Raw genomic sequence first — 20,442 nt, forward strand, 5'->3', positions numbered from 1 at the left:
GCTGGTGGGAGTAAGCTGGATAGATTCTTGGTCTCTGACCTGACACCCCTCCCCCGCCCAGGAGATCCCAGTTGGTGCCTAGCTGAGCCCAACTATTTGCTCAGGGCCTGGCTGTTTCACACCTTTTTGGCTTTGTGTGGGCAGATCCAGTTGCCTGGAAGCCCTTTCCCCTTGGGCCTTGTGACAAACTCCTACTTATTTTTTTAAAACCTAACTCCAGAATCACAAAACTTTCTCTGCTCTTCTGTGCTTTTCCCTCTCAACTGAGGGCTCGCTTCTTTGAGCCACCACAATTACACCCTTCATACTTCTCATGACATGATCATACATAACTGCAATCATTTATTTCCCTTTTTAAACTCTAAACTGCTGTAGAGAATACCTGGTATGTAGCAAGGATAATTGTAATAATACTAACAATGTTGCCATTTGTTAAGTACCTACTGTGTACTGGGCATTGTGCTAAGTGTTCTGACATGCATTATCTCCTTGGGTCCTTACAATGATCCTGTAAGGTAGATAGAGCTATAATTATTGCTATTTTTACACTTCACACATCAGGCTCAGAGTAGTTAAGTAATTTCTCCAAGATCACACAGACCCTAGGAGGCAGAGCTGGTATTTGAACTCAGGTCTACCATATTTCCTAAACCTTTATTACATACCAGGTGGCTTTACTGAGAGTCCCCTGATTCCTGCTAGACATTGAAGTTTCTATCAAACATTATCATTTCTCTACAAATCTTTCTTTTGAGTTTACTGACAGCACCAGGAGTAGTCAGCATAATTACTTTCTTTGTCTCCCAGACAGCGGATACTTTCTCCACCTAATTACCTGCTTTGTTGATACTTCAAAATCTGTAATTACTCTAGGCACAAGTGCACCTCACTAGCTCCAGTTCTGGGAGCTCTCCATAGGCTGGTGCTGAAAGAAAGAGTTGAAAATGAACATTTTCCAGCCATAGGGTCAGGGGAATTGGGTATGGGGGGAAATGGAGGTGAAGAATCAGGGTGGAGTAAGAGAATCATTTCACAGCTCCCCCAGACCCATTTTTACAACATCACTACCAGAAGTTGGTATATGGCAAATTTCAAATAGAGCAAGCATCTCCATACCAAACTGCATGTAGAAAAACAAGCAGAGCTTCTCCCTCAGAAAAGATTACTGAATGGACCCCATTTTATATTATTCATGAGTCGGGGGGCACTGCACTTTCCTAATGGGGCTCATGCTGCTCTAATGCCTTCCAAGCAGCCTCATCTGAGAAACCCAAATTAAAGCAATACATCGCATTTTGGGGAACACATTTATGGGGGGGGGCATGATGTCATCCCAGTCACAGCTAAAGGGCCTCTAGAAGCACTAGCTCCCAGGCTCCCAGCTTAGCCCCCAGGGAACCAGCCTAGACTGCTGCAAACAGGTCAGGGGGTGGATAGAGAGGGACAATTCAACAGTGGTGAGTCACTTCGCCACTTTTCAGGGGGGAAAGTGAGAAGCACGATTTAAATTGCCACTGTTATTATTGTGCCCTTTCATCTGGCACAAATGAGCCTGGTGCGTGGATGAAAAACAGTTGGAACATCCATAAAGCTTCCCCCCAGCTGGGCCTGGGTCAGCACCTCATCCTGGGTGGGCACAAAAAGCATTGCCCAAAGTATTCTGTAGCCAGAAAGTCTCCTTTTTTGGGGAAAAGGGGAGCCTAAATACATCAGTCTTACTCAGGCAGGGCATAGACCGCCTGAAGCCCCTTGGTTTCATTAAACTGAAATCCATACAAGGTGTTCAGGCAAACTTTGGTATCTCCTAGCATCTGGTCTCAGATGCTCAGCTTTCCTGCTGCTGTGGGGCCAATCTGACACCTCCTCACTCTCCTCTGAATATACCGGCTTCACTTCCACCTCCTCACAGCTGTTCATGTGAGGCCTCTCTTCCTCAGAGGGTCTGCCCCTGCTTCTCAACACCAGCACACACACATACGCACACATGCATAAACACATCACTAGACTACCCATCTAAATCCTGTTGTGTCAGTTCCACTTTGGTTCATAAAGACCATCTGGTTCACTCCAGCTCAGTGTTCCTGCCTGTGAAATGGAGGACAAACTTCAACTCTGAAGAAGCCAAAAGCTCCCGGCTATGGCTCCAAAGATGCAGTCGTGGGCCAGGGACTACTAGCATAATGGAAAGCTATCCTTCTCTGATGCCCCCCACCCATATAAATGGGGCAATAAGAGGGGCTATCAGAACACTTATCAACATGCCACCACCATGGGATAGACACACACACACACACACACACACTCTTTCCTTGGAGCTTAAAATCACCATCATAAGTCTCTCTCTCTCGCTTTGGAGTTCAGGAAATATGTTCCCATAACATGAAGATTATATGGGGAATTGCAAAGGTGGAAAATACTTTAATAACTCCCATTACGGTCCAATATAAACAGAGATTTGCTTGATTTCACCCTAAATATAAGAATCTGGAGGAGCAGGGCACCAAAATGTGGATTTTTGTGGGGAGAGAGATCATGGTTTCCCCATGAGAGTAAAGCCCTTGAAAATCAGGGCTTTTGTTTTTTCCATGTGGGGAGGGCAGAGAAAGACCACAGGCTTCAGAATGAGACAGCTTTGTGTTGGTATCCCAGCTTGAGCACTTACTTGCTGTGTGATCTTGGCAAGGTTACTTCACCTCTCTGAGCCTCAGTTTCCTCAACTGTAAAATGGAGATGTTAACACCTGCCTAGAATTGCTCAGATGACTAAAGGAGGTAAACCATAGAAACCATCAGCCAAGTGCTTAACAGATACAGTAAATGTTTAAGAAAAGGTTAGTTAATTCCCTTCTGCACTTTTTTTCCTTCTCATGTAGCCCAGAGTGTCTCAACCATGGTGTTTAGGGAGTGCAGCCAACTGACTAAACTGCCAATTTTCCTCATTACTGGCTTGTCTGACACTCTTGAAATAGTCCCTCTTCTTTTAGGATGATGTTTGATCAGCCTAATGCAGCCCCAGAAGAATTGGACCTTAAGTCCAATTCTCACTCTGCAGTTTCTCCTTGCAGTGTTAATGAGACCAAGGTTTTGGATATAATACTCCACACAGGAAAGTTTCAAACTTTCTGCTCACTGTTCAGACTTCCCTCCACCCCAGTTGCTGATCCAGCCCCAACCCAGTCTCCTAAATATGTGCCATTGTGCCCCAGAAAGTAAGAGCATGATTATTTCCTGGCTAAGATTGCCCTATGACTCCTGTTTTGTTTTCTCCTCACTTTCACTCTAGAAATAATAGTGCCTAAGGCCATCCGGTTTGTAGCAGCCACCTACGTTGAGGGGTAGATGGGATGATAGAGAAAGATACGATGATTCTCTGAGATATGCTATGCAGCACCTAAAATACATCTCTGATTAGTTTTTATTCATGTGTTCCCAATTAAAGGAAAATAAATTCTACCCTTTGCCAAAACTAGTGAAGTGGAAGAAGACCCCAGTCTGAACCCCTTCCTCCCTGGTGCTTTTGCCTCCCTCTAGAGACAAAAGCAAGTCATTGCAAGCTAAAGTTGCATTTAAGCAGGAAGTGGTGGAGGAAGATCAAGAAATTGGGGACGGGGGAGGGGTGGTGGTGGTGGATATAATCCCAGGGAGGGATAAAAAGACTACAGAGTAGAGAGGTATTGAGATTCATGGCAGGAAAAGCTCTGAGAGGTCCCCACCTAGATGTTCCCAGACTCTGGAAGGTGCCTTCAACTCCTCCCTCTTCTTCATCCCTTCTATTTATCCTGCATGCTACCCTCACTGACCCCAGATACCTCCTTGCAAGTGAGTCCCTCTGAGGATTTAAGAATTTCGAAAAACTTCTCCAGCTCCTACCCCTGTCTGCTTCTGTGGAAGTCCTGGAGCCTCAGCTTTGAAAAGGGAAATGGGAGGGGTAATAATTAGGTGTCAACCACATCAGACAGAGAATAGTTAGAGCAGGGGTTCCAGATATGCCCATGCCACTTAGTAAGTTTCCTTAATAAGCAGGGACCTACCGGCTGCTAAGTATTGGGTACCCATCCCGAGGAAGCCGCGTGGTTGCTCAAGAAGTGTATCTGAGACGTGACAGTAGCTGCCAAGGCTCATCAAACATGCCATCTACCTACTTCTGCTGATACATGTGAGAACAAATGATACTGCCAGCAGGAAACAGAAATCGTTTCCTAGTGACTCAGAGCCCCATCTATGAGGACACAGGTGGTGTGTTTGTATTGCATCTTTCAGTTGAAATTCCTTTTCACAGAAAGAAATTTATAGATAATCAAATAAGTCAAAGACCGGCATCTGGGCCCTGGGCAAAGTATCACCAACATCATGTTGACCACCTAGTAAATGTCTGCCACATGTCAGCATAGGAGCTTTGCAAATGTTTCTCTCTTTTAATTTCACTCAAGCTTTGAAGTCAGATCAAAAAGGATTGTAATCCTTGCTCAGCCACTGTGTGACAGTGGGCAAGTTACTAAACTTCCCTGAGCTTTTGTCCTTAAAATAGAGACAATAATACTAACCTCAGACAGTTGTTACGGTTAGAGATAGTTTATGTAGAGTGACTGGTATTTACAAATAGTAAACATTTGGAAAAAATAAAACTTCTTTTGATAACTGACCATAGAAAGCATTTAATATAATGACATCTACAACAGCAGTAATAAGAACTATTATTATTATTTACAACCACAAAATATAGACATTATTATGTCATTTTAAGAGAAGTTAAGTAACTCTCTCACAGCAACCTTAAAAGAGCTGGCCTGGGATTCAAACCAGTTGTTCCTCTTCCCACCCAGAGTTAGTGGAAATTTCATGATCATTGGGAAGATTATGTTTGGCTGGCCTGATCCAGTCATTATATTTAAACTACAATTAGAAGAAAAAATATATTTAAACTATGTATAGTGGGATTCTAGATCACTGTATAGATTATTTGCATGTCACAGATCCTAAATTTGCCTTTTTATGCCTTTTTAAATTAGTAATTGAAGAACAAACTTCATAGACTTTAGAAAACAGACAGAAGTAGCTATTATCCCACCACCTTAATAGATTCTCTAACTTTATCTTATTGCCGATTTCTTTCTAGTCTTTCAAAAATGCATATTTGACAGTTATAATCGTACCATTTTCTATGTTGTTACATATTCTTCACAAAAATAATTTTTATGATTCTATGCAATCTAATAAGTGGATATGTCATAGATTTTATTTAACCATTCCACTATTGTTGGACATTTAGGTTGTCGTAGTAGGTAGGTGTGAAAAAAAAGGAATGATTTTACTTTCACCGTTGCCATAATCACCCTCAGGGACCTGATGTCTTGCTCTATCAGTGCTCGATGCTTTCCGTCATTTGATATTTAAGCTTGATAAATGTCAGCTCTACCGCTGGAGTCTGAGATACATTTGCAACAGTATTATTTTCTGCCGGTTTTCATCACACAGATTCTGTATTTCATCCTCACGATGGGTAAAGTGTGGGCTAAGCTCTAGAGCATCACATTTTTTTTTCTCTGGGAGAAATGTCTTTTGAGGTACAAACAAGTAATAAAGAAAATTGGGGAAGTCCTGCCATTGGTGAATGGGGGTGCTTATCTGAGGACCTGACCTGGAGAATGGGGTGTCTCATTGGCAGTCACGCCCCATCTCTGGAAACTGATCCTGCTGCAGCACAACTAGGCCTGGCCTCAGCAAATCGATTCGGTCCCATCTCCAAGAAAAGATCAAATTTGTATGTAAAGTGGGCCCCAGGGTCCCTTCAGCTTTAGAGCTTTGGCTGCTTTACAGAAGTCCAATTGTTTGAGGCCAAATCCAATGCCAAGAGTGAACTGGGGAGAGAATTTCAAGTGGGTCAATTGTGCTGTCTCTTTCCCTGGGAAAGAAGGCCTTTCTGGGCCCTCTTTCCTCCCAGACCTCAATGATGCCTCTTCCAAGTGCCTTCCTATGGTTGCCCATTGCCCATTGTCGCCCTCAAAAAATTGTTCTGATGCAAACCACCATGGCACATGTATACCTATGTAACAAAACTGCACATTCTGCACATGTATCCCAGAATTTAAAGTAAATTTATTTTTTAAAAAAAGAGTTCAAACAAAAAAAATAGCAAACGTCAACAAAAGAGTGATGATATTCTAATGAAGACAAAATAAACCTGCCCCTCAAAAAAAAAAAAATACTGTGACATACCAACTATCTCTTGGGCAAGGGTAATGGGGATGAAGGAACATTTAGATACTGCCCCAATTCTGCCCAGTCAGGTGACAGCTTCCTCCCCCAACCCCATCTCTGATGCCTGAAGACTTCTGAAAGACATTCGAAGGGAGGCACCAAGGCAATTACAGCCCTGCAGAATATCAATAGTTACCCACAAAGTTACCCTTCACATTGTACAGCATTTCTCAGGGGGAGTGCAATGAAGTGAGCTCTTGCCCAGTCAAAAAACTACCCAAAGATTATTTATTTCAAAGTGATGCCCTGTGACTTAAGTGAGATTATACATGTAAGGAACTGAGCCTAAGGGCCCAGCATTTGGGAAGTGCTTCACATATATCAGCTGCTCTTGTATAAGTAGTAGAGCTGATGTAGGCAGTGGTGTGCTGCAGGGGTATATTGGGGAATAGGTCCCACCAGACTAGAAGTGCAGCAGCAAATATAAGGTCTTACACTTGAGTTCAAACACCAAATACAGAACGGAGACTCTGAAAAGAACTTGGGTTTACTTAAGGAAAAAGAGTAGCTTTCGTTGAAAGTAATTCAATGTAAATAAAGTCTTTGTGTGAACTGTGTGGCTGTGCATGGGATTTGTGAGCGGTGCATACACGGGTAATGTGAGTATATTAAGCTATGTGTAGAAAGTATGTAGTGCATGTGAAGCGTGTGTGTGTTCATGGCTTTGCACGTGGGCATGCATAGGTGTGGTAATGTGTATGTTATGTGTGTGTTTATGACTACGTATGTGTGTACCTTGGGTGTGGTGTAGGCTTCCAAAGGAGGGAAAGTCAGCCATCCAGGACTATATTTATAGGGGCACAGCTGGAAAACCTCTTTTGGCCCAGTCATTGGACATTTATAAGTTGGAGCATGTTCAAAGAAAAGCAGGTAGACATGGGTGAGGGCCTTGAAGCTATGTCACATGTTAAACAGATGACGAAACTGGGGAAGTTTGGCCTAGGTAAGAACAGGGTGAGTTGGGGGTGGGACAATGGAGAGAGCTAGTACTGTTTCCTAGGAAGGAGGACCATGGAAGTCAATGCCAGGGCCAGAAGGTGGAAGCTCCCAGGATATAGATTTGGTTTTTTAGGTTCAGTTTAAGGAAAAGCCTCCTAATTCTAATAGACATTGCTGTTTTCAGATGGGAGTGGGCTTCCTGGTGTAATATGGACTCCCTCCTATGTGGTTATTCATAAGGAAGCCTTCATGTCCTTGATCTCATTGGAGTCACATGACGACCTTCTAGTCCAAGCAAGGGTGAAATGTTTCCCTCACCCCCTTTTTCAGGGTAGACTGTTAGAGCAGTAAGGCCTCAAAAGACATCTTATAAAACTCCCTTATATTTTTGATTCACCAGGATCATATAAACCTTTAAAATATGCAAAAGAAAAAATTAAACTCTGTGTGTATGCAGATCTTTTTCCTTCTCAGAGATCTTGTTGCTGGCCCGAGGCTGTACTTGAACTGGCTAAGCATGCCGTAGTCTTTTAGCAGGAGGTCAGACTCCTAGGATGGTTCTCAGTAGGGTGTTGGGGCTGGCAAGAACTAAAAACAGGTCTCTGCTGAATTAAGTTGCTGAGGCCCCTCCTCTCCCTGACTTCCCTCCCCCGCCTGTCAGGGGGCAGAGGAAAGAGGAGACAACCCCAGGTTTGGTCTATGGCTGGTGCCCAATGACGCACTCTCACCAATATAGATTTTGGAGGTGGAGACTATGGAAAAACAGGTGGCTGTGGGGGCAGGTGGCAGCCTGAAGGAGGTGGGGCTTATCAAGGGGGAGTGAAGGACAGTATGGGTGGGGGTCCTGGGGTATGTCAAAAAGAAAATATCAGTCTCCTGAAACTTTAAGGACGAAAATGTAATCAGTTGTCAAAATGTACTTTGTAGAAGCAGTTCCAGAAAAGGGGTGAAATGTGACCCACATAATGCCGGTGCTGTGATCTTTGCACACTGTGTCCTTAATTCCACAGAAATAGGGAAACCAAGCATTGATCTCAAGTACCCAAAGAAAGACCCCGACTAAAGACCCTAGGGATCCACTACTGGGCAGTCTGGGGCAGTGGGCAGCTGGCAGATCCTAACCTGACCCATGTATGCTGCCAACCTGTTGGGTAACCTTAGGCAGGCTTTTCCTATCTTCAGTGTCATCATCTCTTAAATGAAGGGGTTAAATTCGAAGACTTTAAGGGGTCCATTGCTGATATTCTGTGTTTGAGATTGAGACAAGGGGACAAGCTTCAAGGCAAAATGAACCCCGCCTCCTTCAGGGTCCCTGGGGCCTGGCTTGCCCTGTCAGGGACATTCATCCTTGGGCCTTTGGGGTCCTTGAGTTGTGGGACGCTGCTCCTGCGCGTCTGGCCCCAAGGCTCTGGCTGTCCCTGCGGGCGGCTGAGCCAACGACTCCGCCCACGCGCTCGTCCCGCGTACCGCCGAGCCATTAGCGCGATTGCTCGCGGTTCCCGGCAAAGCTGGTGATTTATGCGGGGCCTCGACGGGGCAGTCCCTTGAGCCAGGAACAATTAGCTAAAAGCCAGCAGGAAGGGAGGCAAGGGGGCGACCAGCCAAGCCCCAGGGCGCCCAGCCGGGGCTGCAGCCGCCGGCCGCCCCCGGCCGAGCACCCCAGCCCCCCGACTCGGTGGGCCCAACTCACCACGGCGGGGGCGGGGCTCAAAGGCCGAGGCGAAAAGGCAGTCCAGTATCCACGCCATGACCCGCGCTGAGTGCCCAGCAGCTCGCAGTTAACCTTTGCGTCGTCCCCCGCACTGGCCGCCCTAAGTAGCCCCCGGTGACCACGCCCTGAGCCGCACCCTGCACCCAGCTAAGAGTGTCTCGGTCACCGGACACCTCGAGCATGTCACGAAGGGGGCAGGGCCTCAGGGGAACCCCCCCCCCCCCCTCCTGCCAGAAGAGAGGCCGCTGGTCCCGCAGCCCCTTGCCCCACGCGAAGGGAGGCCGAGACACACAGCTCCTGTCCGGGGAAGCTCTGACTCTGAGGGCGGGACCTTGCACCTACCCCAGGGAGCCCAGAGCCTGAGGGGAGACGCTATCTCAGCCCTGGTGAGCCCCAAATCTGAGAGGGAGGGAAGGTCCCTGTCCCCCACCCCCTCCCCAGGAGCCCTTGATTGGGCACATAAAAGCAGGCCTGTCCCCAAAGGCTGGAATTTGAAGGCGAGGTAGCGCACCTGTCCCAGGGAGCCTCAGATCTGAGGACGAGACTGTATCCCAAGCTCTAGAAAACTCCACGATTTAGCCGAGCGTCATCTCAGCCCTCAAGAGGCCTAGTCTAAGCGGGAAGCAGTGTGTCCCCCAGGATCCCTGAATCTAAAGGGGAGTTGATGTCTCAGCCCTTAGGGACCCTCCCACCCCCACCCTTAACCCCTCTCTTAGGGCAGGCATCACCTCAGCCCCGAGTAGCTCCAAGTCTGATTTAAATCACTGCTCTGTTCTAGAGGACCAAGAATGTGAGTAGGAAAAATGATTTTGCCGCCTCCCCCAAGAAGCCCCATATCTGAGAGTAATCTTACTTCCCTTGTCCTGGGAATTCTGCAGGGAAGAGGGAGATGCTCTCCTGCCTGGGAACATTTGTATTGAGGGGGTTGATCATCAACTGAGATAAAAGAACCTAGTGTCAAGTATGTACAAATATGGGTACCCCCCACTTGCTGCCGACTTACAGATTCCACTGACAATGCTTTTGCTCAGGGCACTGATATGGGAGGGGGACCAACATTTATTTTTAGAAAGAATTTGATATTTGATATTTCAACGGGGGGTGGTACTGTGTTGGATTTTCTTACACTTCTTTTATGGCTTTGTATTTTTACATTTTAAATACATATGGGAGCACATGCCACAATGGGTTCAGTGTTTGGGGCCTCTGGTGGTGGTAAAAACAGCCCTGCCCCCCAAATCCTGGGGTGGAAGCAGCCACCAGAGATGGACCGCATTGGGCAGGAAGGGCGTCTAACCGAAATTTCCTTTTTACTTCAAGCCCAGGGGCCCAAATTAATTTCTCTCCCAATTCGCCATTGGTAGCTGTACAGACATGACTCTGTGCCTTGTTTTTCTCCACTGGGAGAACGGGGCTCTGTTGATCAAAATGCTAGTGAGGAGGTAGAAAGAAATATGGAAAATCTTCTTCCAACATCTCGATTGCAGGCCAGAGGAGTGGAAGCCTTAATCATGGGATCTGTTGGGGAGAGCAGTTATTATATTTGCTTTGCTAACCACTGATATTAGCATTAACGCGGCAAAAGGGGTGCATAAAATGGAAAAATTGCCCATACTTTGCCATACAATTCTTAGCAAAGCAGAGCTATCTTCAGAGTTTAAAGGTCTTCCACTCATTTTCCTTCCTTTCTGGGAAACATGGTACCTCTCTGCCTTTGTACCAATTTCTAAATCATTTCCAATTTTCTCTGTTTTCTAAAAGCAATCACAGACAACAAACACTCACCAGACCTGCTCTTTTACCAATTTCTGCTTTACAAATACTTAGTCATCCAAGCCAAACAAGCCTGACATCTAGAAATGTCCAGTTTCAGGCCCTGGATATTGAAATCTCAGCCTTACCTCTTCCCATGAGCTTATCCAGCACCAGCTTTTGAAAGGGCCTCAATGGGTTCCTTTTTTTCCCAACTGAATGAGCTTTTTTTGGGCTCCCTCATGGCACAAAATCTGCCTGCCTGGTCCAATCCAAGAGTCCTTGGAAACTGAAATTGCTCTGCTTCCAGGGCAGCTCTACATGAGGTACAAACCCATGACAGCTGTCCTTCTTTGTTGCCTTTTCCTCAAGAGGTGCAATGTGGTAAAGGAACAAAGCTACAGAAACTCACGAACCTAGATTGGAAGCTCAATTCTGCTATGTTCTAGCCATGTAATCTTGGGAGGGTTATTTAATCTCGCTGAAGCTTAGTTTCCTCACCTGTAAAATGGGTATATTAATAGCTATGGAAAAAGCTCCAGGTGGACCAAAGCATCTACTCTTTTGGGAAAAAAGAGAAGAGAAAATACAGAGGTCAGAAATGCTTAAAAAATTGATTTAGTAACTAAGTTAGCAATTTTGCCCTGTCCCTTTTCTTTGACCTGCCTACTCTGCCACTTAATTACTTAGTGTTACATTCCCTTTGAAAATCTTTATCCTTAACTAAATATCCTGGGGTAGAAGGACATAATAGACATAATAAGGAAATGCATTCATCCATCAATCCATTAATTCATACAACAAATATTTATCAAATGTCCTCTAGGTGCCAGATATTGAGCTATGCAAATAATGTTGATTCACTCAATGAATTATTATGCAATTATTTTTAAGTGTATAATTTAGAAGCTTATATGATAATCTGAAAATACACGTATGATACTTTTAAATGAAAAAAAGGCAGGATGCAAAATGTGTGCACACTGTAATATAAACAGCACAAATAAATAATAAACCTATATACAGAATAAAAGGCTAAAAGGAAACACACCAGAATCTGAGTCGTGATTGTATTTAGGTAATGCAATTATGGGCAATTTTTAACTGTTTTATTATTTTCATATCTTAGTATTCTGCAGTTTTTCTTTAATAAACATATATTATTTTCTGGAGTTAGAAAATCCTACTTAGAAAAAAATCTACAACTTTGTCTCTGCTGAATAAAGGACTAGGCTAGACAGGGGAATGGCGAGGGCCTTTAGGTTGGGGTTGTGCCAGTGGCACAGGGCACTTGGGCTGGCTTTGGTGACCCAGAAAAGGCTGAGAAAGTTAGCCTGTGAGTAAAATGCAGAATTCCCTTCCTGTGCAGGAGCACGTAACAAGTTATGACTCCTCCTTTCTGAGGACGTAGGAGTTCTTAGTGCCCCCATTGAGCAGCCAGGAACCTGCTAGCTTGGACCTGTAATCCCTCATCCCACGGTATATGCTCACAAGGGACACATAGGACATCTTTGTCCTCATTCTGACAGTCCAAGACCTACAGCTTGACAGTTTGCTGCTGCTTAAGCGTCTTCTATTGTAATTCCAATTAAAAGCCAAGCATCCTGCTCCTAGCTTGGGTCATTGTCTTCCCAGAGGTCTTTAGCCACAATGATGAAGTGAATCTGGGGGTTTGCTGACTTTTAGAAGATAGGCTTCAGACCTTCTTAACTTTTTTCCTGAAGCCCAAAAGTGCTTGACACCCGGGCATATAATTGCTACTTAAATGGGACTGTAGGAATTAAAGGCCCTTAAACCTTGTCGTGGATCAGTGTTTCCCAAAGTACAATCCATTGGACCAGATGCATCAGAATCACTTGGAATGTCATATAACAATGCAGATTCCCTGCTCCCACTCCAGTCCTACTAAACAAGAATTTCTGGGCATGGAGACTAGAAAATAGTACTTTTAACAGACCCTTCATGGGGGTTTTATGCCCATTAAAGCTAGAGAAACTCTAATGTAGAAGAAAGAAGTCTTTCCCTGCAAACCCTCCCATTGCACCGTAGCTACAGGGAACACTGCGGCACCCTAGCCACAAGAAACACTGGGGCAACCAAATGGGGAAACTGGTCACTTTAACCCCACTCTACTTCTTTTGGGTGCATGGGGAAATACGTAGCATGGAAAATTGACCAAACCTTGAAACATGACTCCTCACAGGGCCTAGGTGTGTTCAAAATGAGCATACTCCATACAAGTCATTCATTTGGATTTTCTAAGAATCCTTGTGTATATGTCTACATAGCACTTCCCAGTCAGGTTATTTCATTTGAACTTTCTACTTGTTGGGTTCCTTGCATCAGGCAAGAGAGCACAGTGGAAAGGGCAGTTAAAATACCAAGAGTGAGGCTGGACTTACTGGCTGACTGGCTGGGTGAATGTGTGTCTGCTTCCCAACATGAGCCTCAGGCTCCTCCTCTATGAAGTGGGAATCTCAGTCCTGCCGCCCACCTCCCTGTACAGCAGGCTTGTCCAAGCCATGACCCACAGGCCACATGCAACCCAGGACAGCTTTGGATGCGGCCCAACACAAATGTGTAAACTTTCTTAAAACATTATAAGATTCTTTTGCCATTTGTTTTACCTTATCAGCTATCATTAGTGTTAGTGTATTTTATGTATGGCCCAACATTTCTCCCAAAGTGGCCCAGGGAAGCCAAAAACTTGGACACCCCTGCTCTACAGATTGTTAGGAAGATCTCTGCATTTTCAGGAATGAGATAACAAAGTACTTATCTCTGGGCCCATGAAGGGAATTGGCAGATCAGCACCCTGCCCCCCAGCATGTCCTTTTGAGAAGCCCTATCAGAAGGTCCACACAGAGCGCACAGGGATCATATTTGTTCTCTAAAAGGGACTCCAAGCCCCAGGACCTCAAGACCCTGCCTCCCTGGTTTTCTATTTGTGAAAGACTTAACTGGGCAAATGGTAAATGTGTCAGTTAAATCACGGGTGCTTCGGGGGACCGCTTTGAACCTCAGAAGGGCCTCAATTTCCTCATTTCTCAAATGGGGTTATACAGAGAAATCTTGAAGTTCCTTTCTAGCTACTTAACAGCATTTCTAAGGGTACACTCCTTCCGCAGCACTTTTTTCCCATAGCTCTATTAATTCTAAACATTTTCATATCACTGAAACCTGACAAAGTCCTGGCACCATCTTTGTGAGGTAGATATGGGAGAGAATTATTCCCATTTTCTTAGATTTAGAAAAGTGAGGCAAAGTAAGTGACTATCCCAAAGTCACCCAGGGGAGAAGAGATGAGCTGAGACCAGCCTCCACATCTCTCGCCCCCTGCCCATTCTTTTTCGGTACTCCTTGCTAGATCCCAGGAGCTGTCTGTCAGTGTGCTGACACCACTCAGGAAAATGCAAGTTTCATCCTGACACCAGAAAGACAGAGCAACGATTACGCTTCAGTCCCCAAGGAGGCAGAGAAATTGCTTTTAGTTGACAAGTGCATCTCCCACACACATACCCCTCTGGTTGAATGAAAAGATAAAATCAAGTTAAAAATCCCAAATGCTCACTTAATTTTGTAAAGTATTTTGCTCTTTGAGCTAGGGGTAGGCAGGATGAGAGAATTTTCCAACTCCAGAAGTCTCGACCGGGTGGGGTAGGGAGAATGGTGGGAACTAAGGGGGGCACAGAAAAAAAAAAGTCAGAAAGAACAAAAAGCATGGGGAGGTTTTCTTTTAGTTTTGTGCCATAATCAATAAGAAAATGGAGTTATCTGAAAAAAGAACTAGAAAAAACTCAAGTGTGTGCTTATGCCTTTGAAAAACTACAAGACATGCAAGCCACTGACATTTCCGTTCTAGATGAAAATTCTATGGCTTTCGATAACAAGAGTTTAGGGGCTCAGCAGGGGGACCGTCCACTTCTATGTGTTGCCATAGACTCCTGGGCTTTACTACCTCTGAAGGTCATCCCTGCAAAGCACTTGCCTTTATATATTTAAGTGTATCAGCTCCCGACGTACTCTCATATGTATTTTCAATCTGAATTGCATACAGCTTTGGGAGGTTGGCAGGACAGAGATTAGCACAACCCTCATTTTATAGAGGAAGAAACTGAAGTTTGAGGAAGGGGAGTGACTTGCCTAAAGTCACTGCTTTTTTTGTTTGTTTGGAACCTGTTCTTGAACCACTTTTGTGCTTCCTTCTTTTGTGCAGGGCTCCCTCTCACACTACCCATATCCAGCCTAAAATCTGGCCTTAGATCTTATATGTCTCTTGACCCCTCCCTTGGACTCCAAAACTTGGAGACTTTCACCTTGCAGAGAATTCCAAAGCCTTTAGAAAGCCTGAGAATCTCCCCAGCTAAGAACATTTTATTCTTAGTAGTGAAATGTCATGATATCTGCAACATATTTTCAAATGTGTGTGTGTGTGTGTGTATATATTTATTTATTTATATTCATATTATATAGATAGATAAATATATATATTATATAGATAGAGAATTTATTGTGCATATATATATACACACACAAGTATTTATTGTGCTGTTCTTTCAAATTTACCATATGTTTAAAAGTCTGAAAATACAAAGTTAAGGGGAATCTCCTCCCAGGCAGCCACCCCACCGGTTTACTCTAAAATCTGAGAGTTAGTGGTACATCCCTCCCACGGTGCTCTACCTCAGGACTCTATCAGGATGACCTGGGCCCAAACACAGAACTAGCTCTGCAGGAGGGGAAGGCTACACCTGTGAGTGGTTGTGATGTCTTAGATGGAGCTTGGGTGCTGGTAAGTGGCTGCCTGTACTGCATTGGAGTTTAGAGTGAAGGATTTGATGGCCAAGCAGCTTAAATTAGAGACCGAGAGGAGTCCTTAAACAAATTCTAATTAGAGCTGGCAATTTTCAAAAAATAATGTTTTCTTTAATTTCAAAACTTGCTTATCAGGGTTGAAAGTGCCATTAGAGATAATCTAGTCCAACCTCCTCTCATCACGGGGGCCAGTGGGAAGGAGGCACTGAGATCCAGAAAGGAAAAATGACTTACCCAACATCGCCTAGCAAGTTAGTGGCTGAAAAGGGACTAAAAGCCAGGTGTCCAGCATCCTAGTCCAGGGCTCGGTCCATTACATCACACTGTTATCCCACTTTGGCTTCCTGGGTTCTTGAAAGGTCATCTGCCCACCCCAGGGCTTGCTTTCTTCAGACCAGCGTGGCACTTGGGGGATTTGCAGTCAGCGACAGTCCCTGCTGCTGGGATCTGAGCCAGGCGCCTGAAGATGGCACCTGTCACATCCCATTGGAATGAATTACCTCCCTCTGAAACTGAGAGGGCCAGGCGGAATCTGGGAGCGGCACCTTGAGAGCAGAGTCAGTCCTGGCCCGCACGGCTAGTGTGCCATGGACATTCAAGGCAGAGAAGGTCATGGAAAATATCCTGAGCACTGTTTGCTGGGGAGCTTTCCACCTCTCTTGGACCCCAAGTGATTTATTGATTATTTTAGGGACAACCACTCTGGTTTATTGGTTTAACTGCCATTTCTCGTGAGGGGGCGGGGTGGGGGGCTGCCTGCCCGCTGCGTCCCCTGGTCTGTCTACTCACAGGATTGGTTCATGGGACAGCTTAGGTGGACCCTCGTGAGCCTGTCGGGATTAATGGCATTTGACTGTAGATCATGAGAAATCTCATCAGTTGCTGTGGGTGGAGGTGGATGGAGCAAGCAGGAAGAGGGCAGAGGAGAAGAAGGATGATGAGCAATAGCGGGAGGGAACAAAAAGGAGGAGGGAGAAGGGGGAGAGGAACGTGCAATAAAGGAATTCTCTTGTACAACAACCACTGACATTTCTGAGCCTGTAGCTTCCTCACTTTTAATCATTCCCTTCATTAAGTGCCATTTGTCAATGCAAATAGGTCTTTCTCCATTATAACTCAATCTTGGGACAACCCACGCCTTAAACAAAGATGCAAGGCTAGATCCAGAGCCCTAGATTTCCCTAACTAAGGGGTTGTTTGCCCTTCCCTCCCTGCATTCCTCCATCCCAGGCACCATAAGAACACCAAAATTGGCCCTAGGACAAAAGATACCAAGGACTGACTTTATCTTCTGAGCTACTTTGGGTCTGGGCCCCGCCCAAGGACCCCCTCTTCTGACTTCTGTGGCCCAACACCCTCTCCTGCTATCAAGCACCAGGGCTTATAACTGTCTTGCTGTTCTACCCTTCAGATCCCAGGAGAGTTATGAGACTGAAAACTAAGTGGTAAGGCAGGAATGTGCCATCAGAGATGCATCTGCCTAGGACCAGAGAGCAGCCATGCTGGAGAAACACTCCTGCCATCCACGCAAGACAGCTCCTACCCCCTCCATATTTGCACACACACACAGCCCCTCTCAATACTGTTACCAATGTTTTTTTGGAGGCCTACTCCAAGGGGACACATCTCTGTCCTATTTTTATTTTCATTCTTTGCACAATGCTACATTGTAAGTCTCTATTTATTGAAACTCACTCTTCCCTTGGCTCTGAGGACACTGTGCTATACTGGTGTTCTTATCTCTGATTTCTCCTTCTAGCTCTGCATTCTCCTTTGGTACCCTAAATGGGAGCATTGCTCAGGTCCTGTCCTCAATGCTCTATTCTTTTGTGGAGGGGCTCATCTACTCTGATAGCCCTTATCTTTCTGGATCACTCACAATACCTAAAATAGTGTCCTCCATATAGTAGACACTTAAGTAATGTTTACCTAATTGATTAACATTTGTTAATTGCACAATGCCTGGTACACTTCAAATGTTCTGTAAAGACTATTATGGGAGATCTTACAGTTTACAAGCATTTCCTGTGTATTTGCCTGTCTTCATCCTCATCATAACCCTGTGAGGATGATTTTTTCTTATTCTCATTTTTATAGATGAGAGAAGAGGAGGGAGCTAATGTTTGTTTTCTGCCTAGTGCTTTATACACATTTTAATTTAATTTTCACAACCGCACTGTGAAGTAGGTGTTCTTAGCCACATTATACAGATGGGAAAACTGAAGCTCAGAAAGGAATTCAAGATCACAAGGAGCATATAATTTGTCTCCTCTGCTATTTCACTGTTCTGTAAATTTGATCATACCAAATTTAGTGAGCAATACTGGGGAGGCATATAAAAGGTATCATACAGTGATATTATAATTATTGTTTACATATAAGTATTTTTTGGTTTGCATTCATATGAAATTTAATGTCACGCATATAAAGAGCTGAAGAGGAAAATAAAACCCTTCTATTTCCAAGCATTCTCTGCTTTCCCCTTGCATATTATAATAAGAAGAACAGATTATTAAATGTTTACTGTGTGCCAGGCATTATGTTTAGCATTTTACATGTGTGCTTTCATTTAATTCTCACCACAACACTATGAGGTAGGGGCTATTATTATATCTCAATTTATACATAAGGTGATTGTGCCCCATAGGAGTTAAGTAACTGGTTCAATGACCCCTAGTTAGTTTCTGAGGTAATTGAAATTTTAAGTCAGGTTGGTCTGACTCCAAAGTGAACATTCTTTTAATGATAGCAGGCTGCCTTTCTAAGATGATAGGGAAACCAAGTTTCAGAGAGATTGTAATGTCAGGTCTCCTGACTCTACATTTTTTTCCACTTTGCTTCAGCTGCTAGCATCTCTTTGTTGAAGGGACTGCTTTTATTGTCAATAATCTTTCTATGTCTGTGGTCTGTCTCCTCAACCACATTGTCAGCTCTGCCAAACCTCTTTAGATCCCCCACAGAGGGTTCTCACTAAATACTTGTCAATTGATAAGCACGGGGCTCTCTTCGGTTGAGAGAATTATTAATAACCATCAGACTTTGACAAAGCCCTTCTCATCTCCAAAGGAGTTGAGCCCTTGGAGCTTAGGAGATGTATCAATTCCTCGCCTTGCTGCAGCTTGAAGTCAGGAGCCCACACTGCCCGCCTCCGCACAGCATCCATTCTCCAGGGAGCCTCTATAGCGTCAGAATCATTTCACCGAAGGCTAAATTATGTGTGTGACTCTGGGAGAGCGAGGTCTCCGTAAAGGGGGAGAAGAATGTGGGCTGTGGTTCTGAATGCAGATGGACCCTGGGGATGTTTCGCACCATCCGAGATGATGTGTCAACCTCTAGCAGTGGCACTCCATAGAACAAGCTTTAAAGAGTGATCATTACTGTTATTATTGGGAATATTAATAATATTTCTTACATTTGTACTGTGAACTCCCATTTACACAAAAGGCTCCTGCACAAGAATTCATTATTTTTCGTTTGTGCTGGCCTTCCACAAAACCTTTTGCGCTTCAATATTCCCCCAAAGAAATATTCCTCTGTCCAGTTTTTGGGAAAGAGAACCACCCCAGGGAAACAGAAACAGCTGAGACCCTGAGAACGGGAACCTTAGCTGGCTGGGACTAAAGGCCAACAATTGACCCTGCTGAGCAATGAAATATGTTTGGAGCCTGAACACAGATCCCCAATCTCCTTCCTTCTCTTTGGCTGTTCCCGGAGCTGGCAGGACCTCCCACCCCAAGCAGAATCTGTAATTCCTCCCGCAATCAGAATTCACTCTTCCTCATCCCTTCCCCCATCAATGGCCTCAGGGACACTTATGTGGAAGCCACCAATTATCTCTTCCCCTCCTCTAGACCAATTTTCTCATGCATTTGTATGAGTTCACTTAGCATCCTGCAAAGAGACAGGCAGTAGTAATAATCATAGCTAACATTCATGGAGCTTTTACTATAAGGAAGGCACTATAATAAGCACTTTGCATGCATAATTTCTCTTCATCCTCATAATAGTCCTACGAGGAAGGTTTATTTGGATCCCTACTTTAAAGAGAAGGATGTAGTTTCTAGTGAGTAAGCAGCCTGCCCAAGGCCACACAGCTAGCTAATGCAGAGCCAGGATTCAAAGCCAGATCTATGAACCCCTCCAGTATACTGTCTTTTAGTATCGGCTTCCATTTCTTGGATAAAAACAGTGGGACCCAGAGATTGGAAGGCCATGTAACATTCAGAGGAAAGAGTCTCAGGAAGTCAGGAAATAGTTTTCCTCCAATTTCTGCCAGTAACAGGCTAGATGAGACTGGGTGAGTCACTAAAATTCCCCGGTTTCTGAATCTGCAAGCAGGGTCCACAGTGTGTGAGATGCAAAAGAGATGAGCCAAGGAAGGTTAATCTCCTCCAAATCTATAGAGTTTAAAAGCACCATGCGAATGCAAAGTGTTCCTTATCATAATCCTTAACATTATTATTCCAGCCTATTCATCTACCAATGAACCTGAGATACAGTGCCTAGCTCTGCCCCTGGATTCTGGTGCCATTTAAGTGCAAAGACAAATGGTCTCAGGGAGTCAGGGGTGATCCATTATCTGGATATGGATTATTTCTCAGGAGTAAATTGTTAGCCCTGTCAGGTGGCTGATGAATTCTCCCATTGCACCTGGGGGCTCATCACTCTGCATGGGACGTGCAGGGAATGCAAGCAGCACAGCAGCTGGAGTCACAGTGTGACTCTGCAGATGGGGTCCTGGGGGCGGGGAACAAGGATGTGTTGGTTAGGTTCCAGGGAGCAGCAAACGACCCCACCCATCCTTGAGTGAAAAGACAGATAATGAACCCCACCCACCCACAGCCTAGCCCAGGGCAGAAAAGGGTAACTCCTTCCCTCTCCTGATGCTTGAAGCATCTTTGGGGAGAACAAAGCACAAAAGAGGCTGACAGATTCATACACAAGGAGGTACTGACAGAGAGATGAGAA

The 20,442-nt window shown here is 44.8% G+C and overlaps 1 protein-coding gene and 1 long non-coding RNA gene across 2 annotated transcripts in view; one reads left to right on the plus strand and one right to left on the minus strand.

Annotated features, from left to right (window-relative positions):
* Positions 1 to 9,067, minus strand: part of ARHGAP36 (Rho GTPase activating protein 36) — a 31,477-nt gene extending 22,410 nt beyond the window's left edge. The window contains exon 1 of the mRNA XM_003918275.3: positions 8,887 to 9,067. Coding sequence (XP_003918324.1) covers positions 8,887 to 8,944 — 58 coding nt within the window. The 5' untranslated portion in view covers positions 8,945 to 9,067. The remainder of the gene's footprint in view (positions 1 to 8,886) is intronic.
* LOC108583893 overlaps positions 1 to 20,442 on the plus strand; it is an 82,357-nt gene that overhangs the window by 909 nt on the left and 61,006 nt on the right. The gene's annotated exons all lie outside the window — the stretch shown is intronic.

Source organism: Papio anubis, chromosome X (genome assembly GCF_008728515.1).
Source record: "Papio anubis isolate 15944 chromosome X, Panubis1.0, whole genome shotgun sequence".
Lineage (NCBI taxonomy): Eukaryota > Metazoa > Chordata > Mammalia > Primates > Cercopithecidae > Papio > Papio anubis.